We start from the raw sequence: 17573 nt of genomic DNA, 5'->3' as shown, positions 1-17573 counted from the left end.
GTCTTCCAGCAGCACATCTTTTAGACATAAAAAATGTTTTTATTTTTTAATCCTTCAATTATAATTCACATACAATATTTTATTAGTTTAGGTGACAATAAACTGATTATAAAGTGATCACGCGCTAAGTCTGGCAGACATATGGCATCATTCGTACTTATTACAATGTTATGCACTACAGGCAGTGACTTCTTGATGATGATGATGATGATGATGATGATGATGATGGTGCTAGTGGTGATGACAGCAGAGTGGGTGGAACATTTGAGAAGTTGCCGTGGGGGCCAGGATGCTCTGAGAAACCAGTGAAATTATAATGAAACTGCAAATGTTCTCAGAACAGTGGTTGATTTGGGGGAAAAGAGAGAGAGAGAGAGAGAGAGAGAGAGAGAGAGAGAGAGAGAGAGAGAGAGAGAAGTGAAAACAGATACTCATAGCAGGTCATAAAGACACAGCCTCTCCATCAGCGGGGAAGTGGTGTGGACACGATGATATTCTAGGTCCCCTGTTTCTCCCCACCTGTGTTCTGCAGACTTTGGTTCAGTAAGATGGACTGAGCCTTTGTGGTGGGAATTGGTGGGCCCCTCTGGGCTTCGGGTGCCTGGCTTCCCTTCTCCATGAGCCTGTCCTCCAGGAACTCAAGAAGCAAATCTTCCATTGCTCCTGCTCTCTCACTGGGCTCTCACTCTCCCGTCCAGTCAAGTCCCTGAGACCTCAGTCCCCCGGGAGCTCCACTGGGACACCCAGGGTAAGCTCCGGACTCCACTGTGGGGCAGGGCAGAGTTATCCTCCTCCATTTTGTAACTGAACCCTAGCCCTCACCCAACCAATCATGGTCAGCCAAACATCACCACCGGTATAAAAAGCCTGGGCTTGGCAAAGTTCGGGCTCTCGTCCTCCACGTGGTCGGCGTGTATGGGACAGAGCCCATGTTAACATGGAAGAGGCTCTCTTGTTAATTGCATCGAACTTGGCTCCCTGATGATCTTTGGGGATCATGGACTTTCACAGAAATCAAGGTACAACAGTGGCTTGGGCTGAACACAACTAGTTTCCTCGCCCAGCAGCTGAGGCCCAGGATCAACTGTAGGACATGAGGTTGATTAACATCAGAAGGGCTTGCCTGACTGCTTTGGCTCAGTGGATTGAGCTTCAGCCTGTACACTGAAGGGTCCCAGGTTCAATTCCAGTCAAGGGCATTTACCTTAGTTATGAGCACATCCCCAGTAGGGGCTGTGGAGGAGGCAACTGATTGATGTTTCTCATTGATGTTTCTAAACACTACATCTCTCTCCCTACCTCTCCGTAAAAACAAGCAATACAATTAAAAAGGAAAAGATCAGAAGGATTTGTATGCAGGGGTGAGAGAGGGTCATCTATAAATAGACAGGGAGAGAGCAAACATTTCTCCAAGCTACCCTCACATTTTCCCTACTGCAAGAGCTTCCACATGGTCATCCTGTGTTACCCTTGTGGCACTGCTCCTGCCCCCCTCCTCCCTTTCTCCACACTGAGCAAGAACTGCCCTTAGGAAAGAAATCTTATCAAGCACCTGCTTCCCATTACTCTGCACAAAAGCCAGAGGCCTCCACCCAGCCACAAGTAACCTGTTGCAGCCTGGTGTCCCCTAGGGCAGAGCTGAGACAAGGCTCACTGAGGGTTGACTTGGGAATGATACCTCACAGCTGGACTGAGGGACACTGCCTCCTGGAGGGCACTCTTGGGCTTTGCCTTCTGAGGCCCACAGTGAGGACCAGACCCACACTAAAAAGGAAACCCCAGCTCTCTGTGATAGGAGCAAGGTGAGTCAACCAAGGTAAACAGAACAAAGGAGAAGGTTCCTTGACCTTCCTGACCTTAGTGGGACAAGCTGGAAACACACTGAGGCTTCCTCACTAGGACCCACGTGTCTGATAGGCCCTCTGAGCAACACAAGGATGTGTGAGCAGCCTGTCAGGGAGGTAGCAGTTCTCACAAGGCCCATGAAGAATTTGTTTGCTCTTTGGAAATGCTTTGACCAGTAGGTACCAATTCTGCTGGATCCTCCATCACTTCCTGCCAGATCGACATTAAGGAGAAAAATCTTATATCAGGAGGCTTGACTTAGTGTGAGGAGTCAAGAAAGGCTTCCCTGAAGAGGGGACACCAAGGGTTGAAAGAATGGGGAGGAAAGAGGGGGTGAGAGTATTTGGGGCAGAGGACCTGTGCCTGCAGGATTCTGGCTGGGAGGGAGGGACACTATGAAAAGACACTGAAGGAACTGGTGTTTCCACTCAGCTTCCCCTGCCAGGAATCCTGTAAGAAAGGGGCAGCCAGAAAGGGGCGGGAAGGGAAGGCTGTTGGGATGAGCAGGCTGGCAGGCAGAGTGATTAGGGCAACAAGGCAGGCAGGTGAGTGGCTGGAGACAGCAGTCCTGCACTGTGAGAGGGATGTCTGAGTGCCAGTTTAGGCCTGACTCCTGTAAACCGACAATAGGACATTCTTCGAGGGGTCCCAGATTGGAGAGGGTGAAGGCTGGGCTGAGGAACACCTGCCCCCATGCACGAATGTCATGTATTGTGCCACTAGTAAATATATATTCTTATTGATTTTAGAGTGGAAGGGGGAGGGAAAGAGAGATAGGAACATCATTAATGAGAGAATCATTAATCAGCTGCCTAGTGCACGCCCCCTACTGGGAGCTCTCAACCCAGGCATGTGCACTTCACTGAAATCATACCCAGGACCTTTTACTCCCCACGCTGAGGCCCTATCCACTAGTGCTGGGTGTCCACTTCTTGTCTGCCCCTTGGGAGGAGAAGATGAGCAAGGCCAGTTCCTCATACTCAAGGGCTTTGCCATTGACGAGGGAGCTTCACGTGTGTCTCATGCCTCTCACATGGCCACACGCATGGAACAGGGCCTCCCCAGGGCCTGTGGGGCACAGGGAGCGAGGGCCCAGCTTTTGGATAATATGGATGATGCTGGCAATCTGGCAACCAGGGGCTGAGGCCAGTGGTCATCTCATATGAAGTCTGTAGGTGCTGTTGGAATGGAGAGCAGAGCAATGGCCTTGGGGAGCCACTCTGATGACCACACCAGTCACCTGGGTTATGGGCTCTCTGCCCACCCACTGCCCTGTAAACAGGACGAGGACAGGGAGACAGAACCCTGCTCTGAGCACTAAACTCTTGGTGTCCAGCGTGTTTGAGCCAAGCTCCCCTCTCCCGTGTTAGAGACGGGGCCACGCTGGGGTGAGGGTGCTGGCTGAGTGCCTCCAGCTGTGACTCCTCCAGCCCCCACCAGGCGCTGCTGGTGGCACATGCCAGACCCCTGTCCCTGTGACTTTGGGGCTCCTTGACCCTTGAGTGGGGATTGTCCTCACAGTGGACCGAGATGGCTTATTGACCAAGAATTTGTCCAAGACCCCATGTCTGAGCTGTCATCATCCCAGGTGACCTTGCTTGTGATGTCGGGAGGGGGCGGGTGTCCAGCTCAGCCCTACAGAATAGTCCCTGGGTTGTTAGGGTCCCTAAGAGGGGTGATCTAAGCTCATGCCAAGAGTCACCCCTCTCACCTCATGTGGCTTTGTAAGGCCCCCTTTCCTGTTGTTTGGCCAGGAGGACACGTATATCTGTCTTCACCGAGGCCACAGGCATCCGTCTGGGGTCCTTTCTGTGTTCTTATCAGAGGGTCCTTTGGAAAACGGGACTCCGCCACTGTGGGTCTGCATGACTCTATGCCTTGCAGGGTGTGGGGGTGTCCAGAGGCAGCCAGGCTAACGAAAGGAAGAGGAACCAGGAGGAAGGCAGGTTCCAGGGAAAACAAGATAAAAATAATTGTAACCAGCACCAGAGGACAACTGTGACACTGGCTCTGAGTCTTGGCCCCTCCCCTGAGCTGCCTGGGGCAAGACCCGCCTCTCCCCTCATCTTGGCTTTTTCTTCTCTGAAGCCAGGCCTTTGCTGGGGGAGTATGGGAAGGCCTGGTGTGTGGTCCTCATGCAATACCATCATCACTCTGCTGCCCCCCTGAAAAGTGGGGGAGGTGGCCCTGGCGCCCCATGGACATTTTCCAGGATGAGCAGGCCTCATGGAAGGGCCATGTTGGCCTCTGAGGTTCATTACCAGCCTAACTTGGAGAAGTGGGGGGATAGGAGGTGTAGGAGGGGGCCAGAGAGGAAAAGCCCATCAGCTGCACCACTTAAGGCGGAGCCATTTTCCTCCTGTTTCTTGATCTATGAAATCCAGGTGGGAGTGCCTAGAGCAGGTGTGAGGATCAAGTTGGAAAGGCCTGGGAGGTGCCCACACAGTGCCTGGCACGCACTCAGCTCTGTGTCCCTTTCATTTTCAGACTTTTCTGTGTGAATGCGACACTGGGCTTTCTATAGAGAGATCTGCTGTCTAGAGCAAAGGGGCCGAAGAGAGAACAGTGGCTTTTCTCTGCCAACGCCCACAAAGTTGTGGTCCCACAGACAGCCATGACCACCTGGAATGGCCTCCTCAAACAGGTCGCCGTGATTCTGAGGCACAGACCCTGTCACCATCTCTGAGCACCTAATAATCCGGCCACTCAGTATGTGTGTGTTTGTGTGTGTGTGTGTGGCCTGGTGCATGGGTGGGGTCCAGCCAGCCTGGCCAGGGGGAGGGACATGGGTAGTTGTTCGGCCTGCGTGCTGGTTGAACTCCTGGTCAAGGTGACAATTTCCATATTAGCCTTTTATTATATAGGATATATTCTGAGTGGCCAGATTATTATGCATTCATTCAGAGATCATCATAATCTGGCCACTCAGTGTATACATACATACACATGAGAGGAAGGGAGAGGTAGAGAGATACAAACACCAGTGATGAGAGAGCATCAATTGGCTGCCTCCTGCATGCCCCTCAAAGGGGCTAGTGCCCTGACAGGGATTTGAACCTTGACCTCCTGGTTCATAGTTCGATGCTCAACCACTGAACCAAGCTGGCCGACCTGGACAGAATCTTTTGACCACTCCAGCCGCTGAGCAGACGCACTTCCTCCTTTGAGAGGAAGCAGCAGAAGATGCCACGGGAGGGAGGTGGGGCCAGGCCCCATAGGATTGAGGGGCTGTCCTTTTCAGTAACTTGATTTCCAGGCTGCCTGATTCATTTACATTGGTTTTCACATCGGACGTTCCTGGATTGGTGTCCGGTTCACCACCTCATTGCAACCTTGACCAACGGATGTGGAAGTTGTTTATTTTTTTTTAATTTAAATTTATTGTTTGATTTTAGAGACAGAGGCAGGATCGGAGAGTGACAGAGGAACATAGATGTGTTCCACATATTTATGCATTCAATGGCAGACTCTTGTATGTGCTATGACCGGGGATCGAACCCCAACCTTGGCATGTCAGGACGACACTAACCAACAGCTGCCCGGCCAGGGCTGAGGTGTGGACGTTTTCTGACAAACCTGGAGCTCAGGGAGCATTTAGGGCAGAAAAGGACGCTTTGAGATTCCTTTAAGGTCTGAAGGACTTCTGTTGCTGCAGGGAAATGGCGTGTGGTCCCCAAACCAGAACAAAACAGGAACCAGACCAGCCACCCTGAGGCCAGCCTGTCACCCCGTGGGAGCCTCGGTCTTGTGTTTGGGAAGGTGTGAGGAATGTTCTCCTCGCAGGCCGTGCCATGGTTAGGATCGTGTGGGTGACAAGGCTTCCCAGAGTGCAAAGGGCTCAACGCTGCTACTTCTTATCCATGAGGGTGGGGCTTCCTCACACCTTAAGTGCCCAGCCTGTCACTGGATGGATTCCATGTTGAGAAATGGTGATAGCATGCACACCAAAATGTCCCCTCTGAAGCTCCTTTAAGGGTACAGTTTGGTGGCATTGTGTCAGTTCACATTGTGTGCCACCGTCACCACCATCCACCCACAGAACTGTTCTGTTTTGGAAAACTGGAAATCCATCCCCATGAAACAGTCACTCCCCGCCCCTGCCCTTCCTGTCCCTGACAGCTTCCTGTGTGTGAATTTGCCTAGCCCTGTTCCTCATGGGTGGAGTCAAAGGGCACTTGTCCTTTGTGATGGCTTATTACTGGAAGCACATTGTCCTCAGGTGCCTCCCCGTGGTAGCCTGTCAGCATGGCCTTTGTGGGGTGCTCCTGGCAGAAGGACCTAAGAAAAGCAAATGTCTGGAAACTGCCTGGGCGGGGCCTGCAATAGGAGCAGGGACCAAGGCAATGCAAGGAGGCAGTGAGCCTCTGCTGTGCTCAGGGCGGTGCTTATCCCTGGGACAGAAGGTGACTAAGGGGGGCATTGGGGTCCTGTGGGGAGGATGAGAGAGGCGGTGGAGGGAGAAATTTGCCCAGGATTCCTCTGTGTCTGTGGCAGGTCTTCCTTCTGGAAACCTGAAGGAGGCAGGAAGGGCTGAGCAGTGAAGGACCTGGGAGGTCAGACAGGGACTTGCTCTGGGCATGAGCAGGCAGGGTGGGGCTCACCTGTTGCAATGTGGATTGGGTAATGAGCTGAACCTGAGCTCAGAACTTTGGTATTTACTTTCAGTTTTCCTTTCCAAGTATCTTAGACTTCAAAGATGTTTGTGCAGACACAGCTGCCGAGTGGATGTGCACAGCTAAGAACACGTGGGTCTTGTTTTTAATCTTTTAGAGGGAGATGCTCAGTAAATTGGGAGGGTAGAAGCACCTCCCCCGCCTTCTCATCCTCACACTTTCTAAGACAAGGATATTGTCACTATTGTGTAGGTGAGGGAATTAATGTGTGGGATGGGGGGGGGGGGGGGAGATGGGGTGGTAATGGGCCCAAAGGCACATGTAAGCAGTGACAGAGCCCAGATTGGAACCCAGTTTTGTCTGAGGTTCCTCCCTACCCAGTAACTCTAAACCTTGGAGAGGAAGGGGGACACTGCTGAGGTGGGTTCACATCCTCCGGGCAGCTCAGCTCCCACCTGGACCCCCTGAGACAGGAGCCAGTGACCTCACAGCAAGGGGGTGTGGAGGGATCTGGAGGAAGTAGAAGAGGTGGAAATGGGGGTGTGGGGGGAAGGAGAAAGTTGGGGGATGTAGGTGAGTAAGAGCCTCAGTTCCTTATGGCCTGGGTGCCCTGAGGCTGCCTTCAGGGGCTGCTGCTGAGGCTGATGTGGTAAAGGATTGCCTTTGAGAGTTCAAATCCTGACATTGTTTCACCGACCCTTTCAGCTTAGTGCCGGGCCTCGTGGGAAACTGAGGCCCTGAGAGGGGAATGACTTGCCCCGGGTGCCACGTTGAGACACTGAGCAGGAGGGTGGGCAGGCTGTGCCTCCCTGCTCTTGGCTGGCCTCGCTCATAACGGTGAGGGATGGGAGACACAGGAGGTGGTGTGTGTGTCTGAGCTGGACGAGTCTGAGTTCACCTCCCTGTGTCTGTACAGCAGAGACACACCTGGGAGCTGCTGTGGTACTGAAACCACATCTCTCTGCTTAGCCACTAGCACCAGGAGGTCTGGCCTCTCCTCTGCCCTCAGGAGCGGCCTGACGCTGGGTAAGCCCCTTCCCTGAGAAGGATTTGTTCCTGCGTCTCCCATGTTTAAGAATTTGGGTTCAGTCTCTCCTCCTGTGTCCTGTGCACAGTGAGTCACCCGTGGTCCACGTACCTGCTGGACACAGTGACCCGGCATCTCGTGGTCTGACATGGCTGATTGTAGCCTTAAAAGTTAGAAACTTTTAAGATGACAAATCAATCAAAGTTTCCCAGTATGCTTCTGGAATTTGTGTCTTGATTAACAATGCTTGATTCGAAGGGGGTGTGGGGGTGTCCAGAAGCAGCCAGGCTAGTGAAAGGGAGAGAAACCAGGAGGAAGGCAGGTTCTGGGTAAAACAAGACAAAAACAACTGTAACCAGCACCAGAGGCCAACTGTGACACTGGCTCTGAGTCTTGGCCCCTCCCCTGAGCTGCCTGGGGCAAGGCCCGCCTCTCCCCTCATCTTGGCTTCCTCTTCTCTGAAGCCAGGCCTTTGCTGGGGGAGTATGTGAAGGCCTGGTGTGTGGTCCTCATGCAATACCATCATCACTCTGCTGCACCCCTGAAAAGTGGGGGAGATGGCCCTGGCTCCCCATGGACATTTTCCAGGATGAGCAGGCCTCATGGAAGGGCCATGTTGGCCTCTGAGGTCCATTACCAGCCTAACTTGGAGAAGTGGGGGGATAGGAGGTGTAGGAGGTTTCCAGAGAGGAAAAGCCCATCAGCTGCACCACTTAAGGCGGAGCCATTTCCTCAGGTCGCTGTGATTTGGAGGCTCTGACCCCGCCTCCAGGGACAGGTTCAGAGAGGCCTGATCTAAAGGGTCAGGGGAGACACGGACTCAGTGGCCCTGGGCCTCCCCCAGGTGCCAGGGGAGCAGAGCCTGCAGGGGACAGTGGACGCCGGGAGGGGGAGATGCGGGAGGGCTTTCCAGAGGAGGTGATCCCAGAGTTGGGCTTTGAAGGAGGAGCCTGCTATTCCAGGTGGGAGAAGCAGGTGTCCTGGCAGCAGTGAGAAGGCAGTGAATAACCCTGATATTTGGGGGCTACTGATTTGAACCCATGCCAGCAAGCATAGTGTACATTCTTGATAACCTATAATCAAATCACTACCTCTTCCCAGATACTGGTCTTGCAGAGCACGTTAATGTGAAAAGAGTACTGTCCCAGATTGAGGGTTATTAACGTTGGCACCAGGCCAGACCATCAAATATGGCCTGGAGACCCCCAACACCTGGATTGCCATCTTGCAAGGCCCGAGGCAAGGATTGGAATCATAATCCATATTTGCAGGACAAAGACCCCAGGAAGATATGAAAAGAAGCCTCTGCCTGTTTCTGCACTCAGATTGGAAAGTTATTCCCTAAGTCTGCCGGTGTATTAAACAGTGTCCCTCCTCTTCTTTAAATGTCATTGGTTTTTCTTTGGTCTTCTGCAACAGAAGGAGCTACAAAAGCAAATGTCTGAAAATTGCCTGGGTGGGGCGTGCAATAGGAGCAGGGACCAAGGCAATGCAAGGAGGCATGAGCCTCTGCTGTGCTCAGTGCGGTGCTCATCATTGGGACAGAGGGTGACGAAGGGGGACATTGGGGGCATGTGGGGAGGATGAGAGAGGAGGGATCGGGGACAAGCCCATGGGGTGGAGAGAGAAATTTGCCCAGGATCCCTCTGTGTGTCTGGGGCAGGTCTTCCTCCTGGAAACCTGAAGGAGGCAGGATGGGCTGAGCAGAGAAGGACCTGGGAAGTCAGACCTGGGGTTGCTCCTCTAAGATGTCAGCAGGCAGGGGGAGCTGGCAAAGGGTGGAGCTAGCCTAGGGTTGGGTAATGTGCTTCATCACAGGCTTCTCAGGACCTGGGCATCTGCTTTCAGTTTTGCCTTGGCCCCGGGTGTGTCTGGTTTTTGCGCAGACACAGAGCAGAGGGGTTCCGCACAGCTACCAGGAAGTGGCTCTTGTTCCAAATCAGCCAGAGGGAGACTCTTGGTAAGTTGGGAGGGTAGGAAACCCTCCACCCCATCTTCTCATCCTCACAGCACTTTCTAATACAAGGATATTGTCCCTCTTTTATACATGAGAAAAACTGAAACTCAGGGGGATCAGAGGGGAGTAATGAACCAAGGGTGCATGTAAGCAGGGGCAGAGCCTGGTTTGGAATCCAGGTTAGTGTGAGGGTTCCTGTCTTCCCTGAGCTCTTAGCAGTGGAGAGGAAGGGGACACTGCTCAGGTGAGTACCCAAGGACCCCTCCAGCTCAGCACAGTCTTGGGCTACCTGAGACAGGAGCCAGTGACTGCAGAGAAAGGGGGAACTGGAGGAATATGGAGGAGGCAAAGGAGGGGAATGTGGGGGGATGCAGAGGAGGCAGGGAGTGGCATGTATGGGGATGTGGAGGAGGCAAAGGAGGGGGATGTGAGGGGATGTGAAGGATTCAGAAGAGGTGGCTGTGGGGGGATGTGGAAAAGGAGGAGAAGATGGATGTGAGGAGATGTGGAGGAGGCAGAGGAGGGGGATTTGGGGGTGATGTAGAGGAGAAAGAGGAGGGGGATGTAGGGGTAGTGGAGGAGGCAGAGGAGGGGGATGTGGGGGGATGTGGAGGAGGCAAAGGAGGGGGATGTGGAGGGATGTGGAGGAGGCAGAGGAGGGGATGTGAGGGGATGTGGAGGAGGCGGAGGAGGGGGATATGGGGGGATGTGGAGGAGGCAGAGGAGGGGATGTGAGGGGATGTGGAGGAGGCGGAGGAGGGGAATGTGGGGGGATGTGGAGGAGGCGGAGGAGGGGGATATGGGGGGATGTGGAGGAGGCAGAGGAGGGGATGTGAGGGGATGTGGAGGAGGCAGAGGAGGGGATGTGGGGGGATGTGGAGGAGGCAGAGGAGGGGATGTGGGGGGATGTGGAGGAGGCAGAGGAGGTGGGTGTGGAAAGATATGGAGGAGGCAGAGGAAGTGGGTGTGGGGAGATGTGGAGGAGGCAGAGGAAGTGGGTGTGGGGGGGTATGGAAGAAGAAGAGGGGATGGGAGACACTAGGTGAGTAAGAATCTCAGTTTTTTTGTGGCCTTCTCAAAATGACCCCTAAAGGCATTCAGCATTTCTTTTCTACCCTGGGCTCCAAGTCAAGGGAGTCCCAGGCAGAACTGGGAGAATCCTCTTCATGGGAAGGTCTGTTCCCATGATCATAGTTCATAGATCAGAAATGACCCTGAGTGTTTTTGATTATTGATTTGAGATTGAGAGGGAGAAACATCAATCCTTCCACTTATTTATGCATTCATTGTTTGATTCTTGCCTATGCCATTCATATGTGAGTAATATGATGGAACCAACAAACTTGGCATGCTAGATCGGTGCTTTAACCAACTGAGCTACCCAGCCAGGGCCAGAGTGTGTTTTCACAGTGAAGGCCACAAGACCTGACTACCTCCCCTTTCCCAGCCCTCTCCATTTTGGGAAAATGTGGCCTCAACACAGAGCCCCTGATTACACTGTGGCCCCATCCCCATGGTCACCAAGACAAGGTGGGCACTGACACTTCCCAGGAAGGAGCCCTCCTAGCGCTGTGATACCACGCTCTCCAACAAAATGTTGCTCATCCACACATCCTTCAAACTGACTTGTGATCAAACGGGGGACCATGGGTAAAAAATGACTTCTATACCATGTAACCCACAGGGTGATGTGATCATAATTCCTAGCTGGGCAGGTCATGGCAGGGGGTTGGGGGTGGGGAGAGGTGGTGTCACATCCCAGGCATATCCTTTTTAGTAAAAAGTTTATGTTTTCCTTAAGCAAGTCCTGTCCATTGTATCTGTGCATCCAGCTTAACATGCTTTGAAATAACCGCCCTCAAAAGAGCACAATCTTGCGTGACCATTGTGGCTCAGTGGTTGAGTGTCGACCTATGAAGCCAGAGTTCAGTTTTTCCACTCCCAGTCAGAACACATACTCAAGTTGTGGGCTTAATTCCCAGTAGGGGGTGTGCAGAAGGCGGCCAATGGATGCTTCTCTCTCTTCAATGTTTCTATCTCTCTCTCTTCATTTCCCTCCTCTCTCTAAAACAAATAAAAATAGCTTTTAAATATATGTTTTTTATTGCCTTCAGAGCAGAAGGGAGAGAGAGAGGAGAGAGGTAGAAAAGTCAATGATGAGAGAGAATCATTGATAGACTGCCTCCTACTCACCCCTACACTGGGGATGGAGCCCACAACCTGGGCATGTGTGCTGAGTGGGAATCAAACCGTGACTCCTGGTTCATAGATACTCAACCACTGAGCCGCAATAAAAACGTTTTTAAAAAGAGAGCACCATCTTGTTAACCACCCTGTAATCCTATTCCCTCCTTGCTTTCTCCCACCTCATGTCATCTTCCTGATATCATCTATTTAATTTCAAATGTATAGAAGAAACTGAGCAACTGTTGTTCTCCAGAGCATAAGGGAATTCTAGCCCATGTTCCAACATGCATGGAACTTGAGGACACCATGCTGAGTGAAGTAAACCAGACTCAGAAAGTAACCCTTGTATGAGTCCACTTAGGTGAGGCCCTCAAATCTGTAGAGGCAAACAGTAGAATGGTGGTTTCTAGGGGCTGGGAGGAGAGAGAATGGGGAGTTATTGTTTAGTGGGTACAGCGTTTCTCTTTTTTGGGAGGAAGAGAGTTCTGGAGAGTGGTTGCAGAGCAATGTAGATATAATTTGACACCATTGAACTGTATCCTTAAAAATGGTTAAGGTAGTAAATTTTTACACTAGTAAATTTTTACAATGGTTAAAGTAGTAAATTTATTACACTACATTTTTCTGATGTAATAAAAATTTTTAAAATAATGAAAGAGGTGTTTCTTTAAAAAAAAAAAACACCTATGTACTATGAACTAGAAGATGGAAAAGATGGACACCTCATACACTGTGAGTATAAGTGTAAATTGGCACAGTTTCTTTGCATAACAATGTGGGATAGGTATGAAGAATGTTTATATTGCAATGCCCTCTGACTCAGTCATTCCCCTTCTAGACATACCTTAAGGCAGTGGTTCGCAACTTTCCTAATGCTGTGACCCTTCAATACAGTTCTCATGTTGTGGTGACCCCCAACATGCTAGGGGTTCTCAACCTGTGGTCGCTGTTGAGAACTGCTGCTGTAGAGCCTAAGACCACCAGAAAACAGATATTTACATTATGATTCATTAACTAGCAAACTTACAGTTATGAAGTAGCAATGAAAATAATTTTATGGTTGGGGTCACCACAACATGAGGAACTGTATTAAAGGGTCACGGCATTAGGAAGGTAAAGAGCCCATGCCCTAAGGGAAACAACCTCAAATGAAGGCTAACTCATATGTTAGAAGAGGGTTTGTTCTATTTTCATAAAGAACTAGGAATAAGTGAAGGTTCAAAGGTGGAGAAGCACAGCAGAGAGGACCCTGCATTTTCAGGAGGGCTCACAATTGACCCCACAATTTATTTTGTCTTCCCCAAGGGTACAGACTGGTGAGCTGAAGGGGAAACTCTGAGATACCACTGCTGACACCATGACCTCAGAGGCTGATGGGATCTGCCCAGGTAGTCAAGTTCCTTCTTTCTGGCTGATTCCTGCTTATGACTTGTATTGAGGGAGGTCTCTCCAGGGTGGGTTAAACTGACCTGAGCTCCCAATTATAATCACATGCTTATCAGACGTGAACATCAAAGGGGATTGATGAGTGTCCTTGAGCCCCTAAGAGGCACCACCAGTAATCCCCGCAACCAGGAGTCTATGTGGGGGACATACTTGCTGGCTCTCTCCTCAGGCTGCTCACTGCCTCCCTTCCCTTGTCATCCATCCAATGAGTCCAAAGAGGCCAGGACAGCCCATGGGAGGTGGGACTTTTTTGCCTCTGAGCCTGGAACCAGCTAGTTCCAGGTGGAAACTTTTCACACACACACACACACACACACCACCCCCCATGTGTTGGGGCCCTAACCTGGTCTCCCAATTATAAACACATGCTTTCCAGATGTGATTGTGTCAGGCAGGAACTTCTCTTGACCTCTAATTACCCATTCCCCTGAGAGGCCCGCGTTGTTATTTACCCCACCTATCCGCACCCCATGCAAGACATACACAGATGCAGTGCTCTGGGTTCCCTCCATGTAAACCCTGGTTTCCTCTCTCCCTCAGCGGGTGAAACAAGAAAAGGAAAAAATGCCCCTCCACCCACCCAAATGAACACTGTGCTGCCTAAGCAACCAGATCACCCTCCCAGGAGAGGAAAGTCCTTTTCCTGTGCAGCATAAGGAGGAGAGGACAGCTCAGAAGCCAGCATCTGCTGAGCAGGCTCCTGGGTCTCCCATGGGGTCAGAGGTGCCCATGGGAAGCTGTGGCCCCTGAGACCAGCCTGGGGTTGTGGGCGGTGAGCTGATACTGATTGATCACAGGATTAGAGTTGAGGCTCCAACCCCCAACCACCTGAACACCCCCCTCCATGCCCACCGTGGAGCATCTGTGAGAAGCAGGAGGAATCCTCTTTGCCTGGTAGTTTCACTCCATCAGTGGCTGTGATCTGCAACTTTTAAAATTTAAAAAGTCCCAGAGGTAACCTATAGGATAGAATGCAGAAATCACATGAATTTTTGAAACATATGGAGGCTTCAAACTCATGTAAGGAGACGTCTGATGGGTGACCTTGGATGCCACCTGTGAGCTTTCTGCTTTTTGGCTTTGGGCCTTCAGTTGTGCTGAGTTTCCCTTTCTTTTTTCTGTGAAAGAAGAATCATGTCCCCTTTGTGCATATGGCAGGAAACACATTTACATCCTGTCTCTGCACACACAAAGCATACAGCATTCTCCAGGCCCTTATCTGCACTTCCATAGTGTCCCAATTGTTGGAGTCACATGTTTTTATACTTAATTTTTTTAAAAAGGTTCTGATTTTTAAAAGGAGAGAGACAAGAGTGGGGGGAAGAGTTGTGTTGTCTCTCCCTCACTCCTGAGGACCCCAGTCAGGCGGGAGCCCATGGGTGTGCACAGAGGCGGGGCGGGCAGCGGGGCAGGCTTGCATGCCCAGGATGGAGGGCGAGCTCCCTGAGGCTCCTCGGGTCTCCTGGCTGGGGACGTGGTCTCTGCTGCCGGGCGAGGAGCTGGCCCTGGGCTGATTCGAGGACCCCCTGGATGTGGTCAGCAAGGATGCCCCCTAATGGACATGAACTCTTTAAGCCCGATGATGCCGATGATCAACCAGGTCAAGTTTGAGGATGAGCCCGACTTGAAAGATCTCTTCATCACGGTCAACGACCCACAGAGCCATGTCACCACTATCGAGACTGTCATCACTTACAGATTTGCCATCTAGACATCAGTGGGGAATTTGACTCCAGCAAAATGGAAGTCAGGAGGCCGTACCAGGACTTCCTGTGGCTAAAGGAAAAGCTGGAGGAAGCCTACCCCCCTCTGATTATCCCTCTGCTGCCAGAGAAATCCTTGGAGAAAGGCATGGTGGAGCGCTTTAACGACGACTTCACCCAGACGAGCAGGAGGGCCTCCAATAAGTTTTTGAACCGGATTGCCCACCATCCAACTGGAACATTCAGTGAAGACTTCGAAGTCTTCCTTACTGCACAGGTTGGGGAGCTGTCCTCCCACAGGAAGCAGGGGCAGGGGCTGCTGAGCAAGGTGGGCCAGGCGGTCCGAGCTGTCGCCCTGTCCACGAGAGGAGTGAGGAGCCACCCCGAGGAGTTCATGGAGATGAATGACTTCATCGAAGCCTTTAGCCAGAAAATGAATGTGATCGATAAATAAGGTGACCAGATCGTCCCACTTTTGGCGGGACAGCCCCAATTCTTAACAATTTTTCCAGCGTCCCATTGCGTTTTAAAAAAGTCCCGATTTTTGGAAAGATTGGAAAGATTCTTTCAAAAAATCGGGACTTTTTTAAAATGCCGAGGGAAGCGGGAAAAATTGTTAAAAATCGGGACTGCCCACAAAGAGTGGGAAGATCTGGTCACCTTATCGATAAGGTATCTCAGAGAATTTATGAGGAGGAACGCGAATATTTTGGTGAAATGAAAGAATATGCCCCATTCATGCCCTGTGGTCAGAGTCAGAAGAGGACCTGGTGAACACTCTGTGCGGCGGCGCCAGCTGCCTGGACCAGTGCTTCCAGGCCACCGAGTGGCTTCTGTGAGGCTTGTCTGAGGCCCTGCTCCCCGGTGCACCAGAACGTGCTCTAAGGTGAAATGCTCATGGGCGTCATGCAAAGGAGAGACCACCTCCAAGCGGAACTGGAATTCAAGGTGGAAGCTTTGACCTACAAGAAGGCAGGCACGGACCTGGTGAGCTTTCACGTTTCACAATGTGATGGCTTCGACTCATTTGTTATCTGAGACTTTTCCTGGCAACATAGAGCGCCATTACCACTTGCTTTGAAGCATTCAGTCAAAGGCACTAAAATTTCTCCCAAAATTAATAATAATAATAATAATAATAATAATAATAGTAAAGATGCCAAAGAGATTAGATTAGGGTCCTACACCTATGACCTCATTTAACCTTAATTACAAAATACAGTCACGGGGGACCATGCCAGGTTTGCTCGGTGGTTGCGCAACCACCCACGAACCAAGAGATCCCAGGTTCGCTTCCTGGCCAGGGCCCATGTCCAGGATTTGGGCTCCATGTCCTGTAGGGAACCCTCAGGAAGCAGTCAATAGATGATTCTCTCTCATCGATGTTTCTATTTCTCTATCTTTCTCCCTTCCTCAATAAAAACATTTTCGAAACTTGAATTTAATAATACAGTCACATGGGGGGTCAGAGCTTCACCATATAAAGTTTGGGGAACATGCAGCACCAGGTGACTCCATCAAAAACACCCCATGTATTTTTTAAAAAGTCCCCCGGTGACAGCTGCTCAGGAAGATGAACATTTAACCTCCTTGTTTATACTCAGCACCATTTATGTTCTACCACAATTTCTTCCAACCGCATGGTTTTTTCTTTCCACCTAGAGAACAAAGACTTTGTTGATGCCATTGAGTATTTAATGGACCCGGGGGACAAAGGGAAACTGCAATGCCTGCTGAGGGATGGATCCTGGGAGAGATTTGTGACTGCGGCCAAGCTGTCCAGGTAACCTCCAGGGGATGCCTGTATCATCACCCCAACTTCCCTGCATACAGATTCCTCTGGCAGGCATTCTCCTCCAGGCAGGATCCTGAGCCTGAGGCTGAAGAACTTCCTTCTCAACAGTCCATGAGCAACATTTCCTTGGTATCATTCATTGGCAGCGAAAGGCCCCAGATTGAGAAGAGTTGAGGCCTGTAAGTGAAGGTTAAGTGACTTGAACAGGTTACTTAACCACTCTCAGTCTTATTCATCTGTCCTATTCCATTGTGAGGAGAATGAGATCATGCCTCTAACTGCTTATCCTAATGACTGACACATGGTAGGTGGGCAGTTCACATGAGCTTCAGAAAAGTTGCTGGGAATAGACAGGGCCCAAGCATCTTCTTGTTTGATGTGAGGGCCTCGCAAGACATCCTGTGGGACAAGCCAGAAAATGCTGGCACAGTTTGTGTCCCTGGGGATTGTGGCTAGAGAGCCTGCTGTCCCTAAGAAAGGGATTGCACAAACTCTGCAGGGTCCTGCTGGCCTGGAGGGCAGAGAGATGCAGTGAGGTTACACCATGTTGGGTGGAATCTTGTTTGTATCTCTGCCTGGCTCTGGGGCTCTGTGCTTCTGTCATCTCCCTCATCAATGGAATAGCAAGTTTGTCTAATAGGCCTCTGAAGAAGGCCTAGGGATGAACTTCAGGGTCAAGGCTGAGGAAGCAATTGCAGGCATCCTATCCGGATGCCCAGAGAGGCCTGGAGCAGGATCACAGTTCAGGGTCTGGATGGAGCAAGGGTATTCCAGGTGGGAGGACTGGAAGGAAGCTTGGCAGCGGGGCTGGACTAGGCAGCTGAGGCACCTGGACACAGCACTGAGGAGGCCATGGGCCTTGGGGAGGCACATTTCTTCTTCCCTGATTTGATCCCTTCTCTCCTGGGGGCAGAGGGCCCTGGGCGATCATGTGCTCCAACCCTGTCTGTGAGCTATAGGGCTCCCGAACTCCCTGTGAGACCCTCTTCTTTTCTCCATG

The 17573-nt window shown here is 51.2% G+C and overlaps 2 protein-coding genes and 1 pseudogene across 14 annotated transcripts in view; all 3 read left to right on the top strand.

The window, feature by feature from the left end:
• LOC311618985 (apolipoprotein L2-like) overlaps window positions 1-17573 on the top strand; it is an 87687-nt gene that overhangs the window by 52981 nt on the left and 17133 nt on the right. For 3 of the 12 annotated variants that reach the window (XM_084876841.1, XM_084876839.1, XM_084876847.1), the window contains 2 exons: window positions 12935-13017; window positions 16441-16561. The exons of 6 other annotated variants lie outside the window; for them this stretch is intronic. In XM_084876841.1, coding sequence (XP_084732967.1) covers window positions 12987-13017; window positions 16441-16561 — 152 coding nt within the window. In that variant the 5' untranslated portion in view covers window positions 12935-12986. Of the gene's footprint in view, window positions 1-3627; window positions 4555-9371; window positions 9446-12934; window positions 13018-16440; window positions 16562-17573 lie in introns of those variants that run through there. 3 more of the 12 variants (XM_084876848.1, XM_084876840.1, XM_084876845.1) reach the window with 3 other exon arrangements.
• The window catches only part of LOC311618983 (apolipoprotein L3-like), a 49287-nt gene continuing 38262 nt past the window's right edge, over window positions 6549-17573 (top strand). Inside the window, exon 1 of the mRNA XM_084876831.1 lies at window positions 6549-6566. The gene's annotated coding sequence lies outside the window, so the exon portion shown is untranslated. The remainder of the gene's footprint in view (window positions 6567-17573) is intronic.
• Window positions 14509-15833, top strand: LOC311618993 (sorting nexin-7-like; annotated as a pseudogene). The gene is made up of 2 exons: window positions 14509-15217; window positions 15439-15833. The product of its transcript is annotated as a sorting nexin-7-like (transcript).

The sequence above is a fragment of the Pipistrellus hanaki genome (genome assembly GCF_964339955.1).
Source record: "Pipistrellus hanaki genome assembly, chromosome: 3".
Taxonomy (NCBI): domain Eukaryota; kingdom Metazoa; phylum Chordata; class Mammalia; order Chiroptera; family Vespertilionidae; genus Pipistrellus; species Pipistrellus hanaki.
This window is presented reverse-complemented; position numbering and strand designations above follow the sequence as displayed.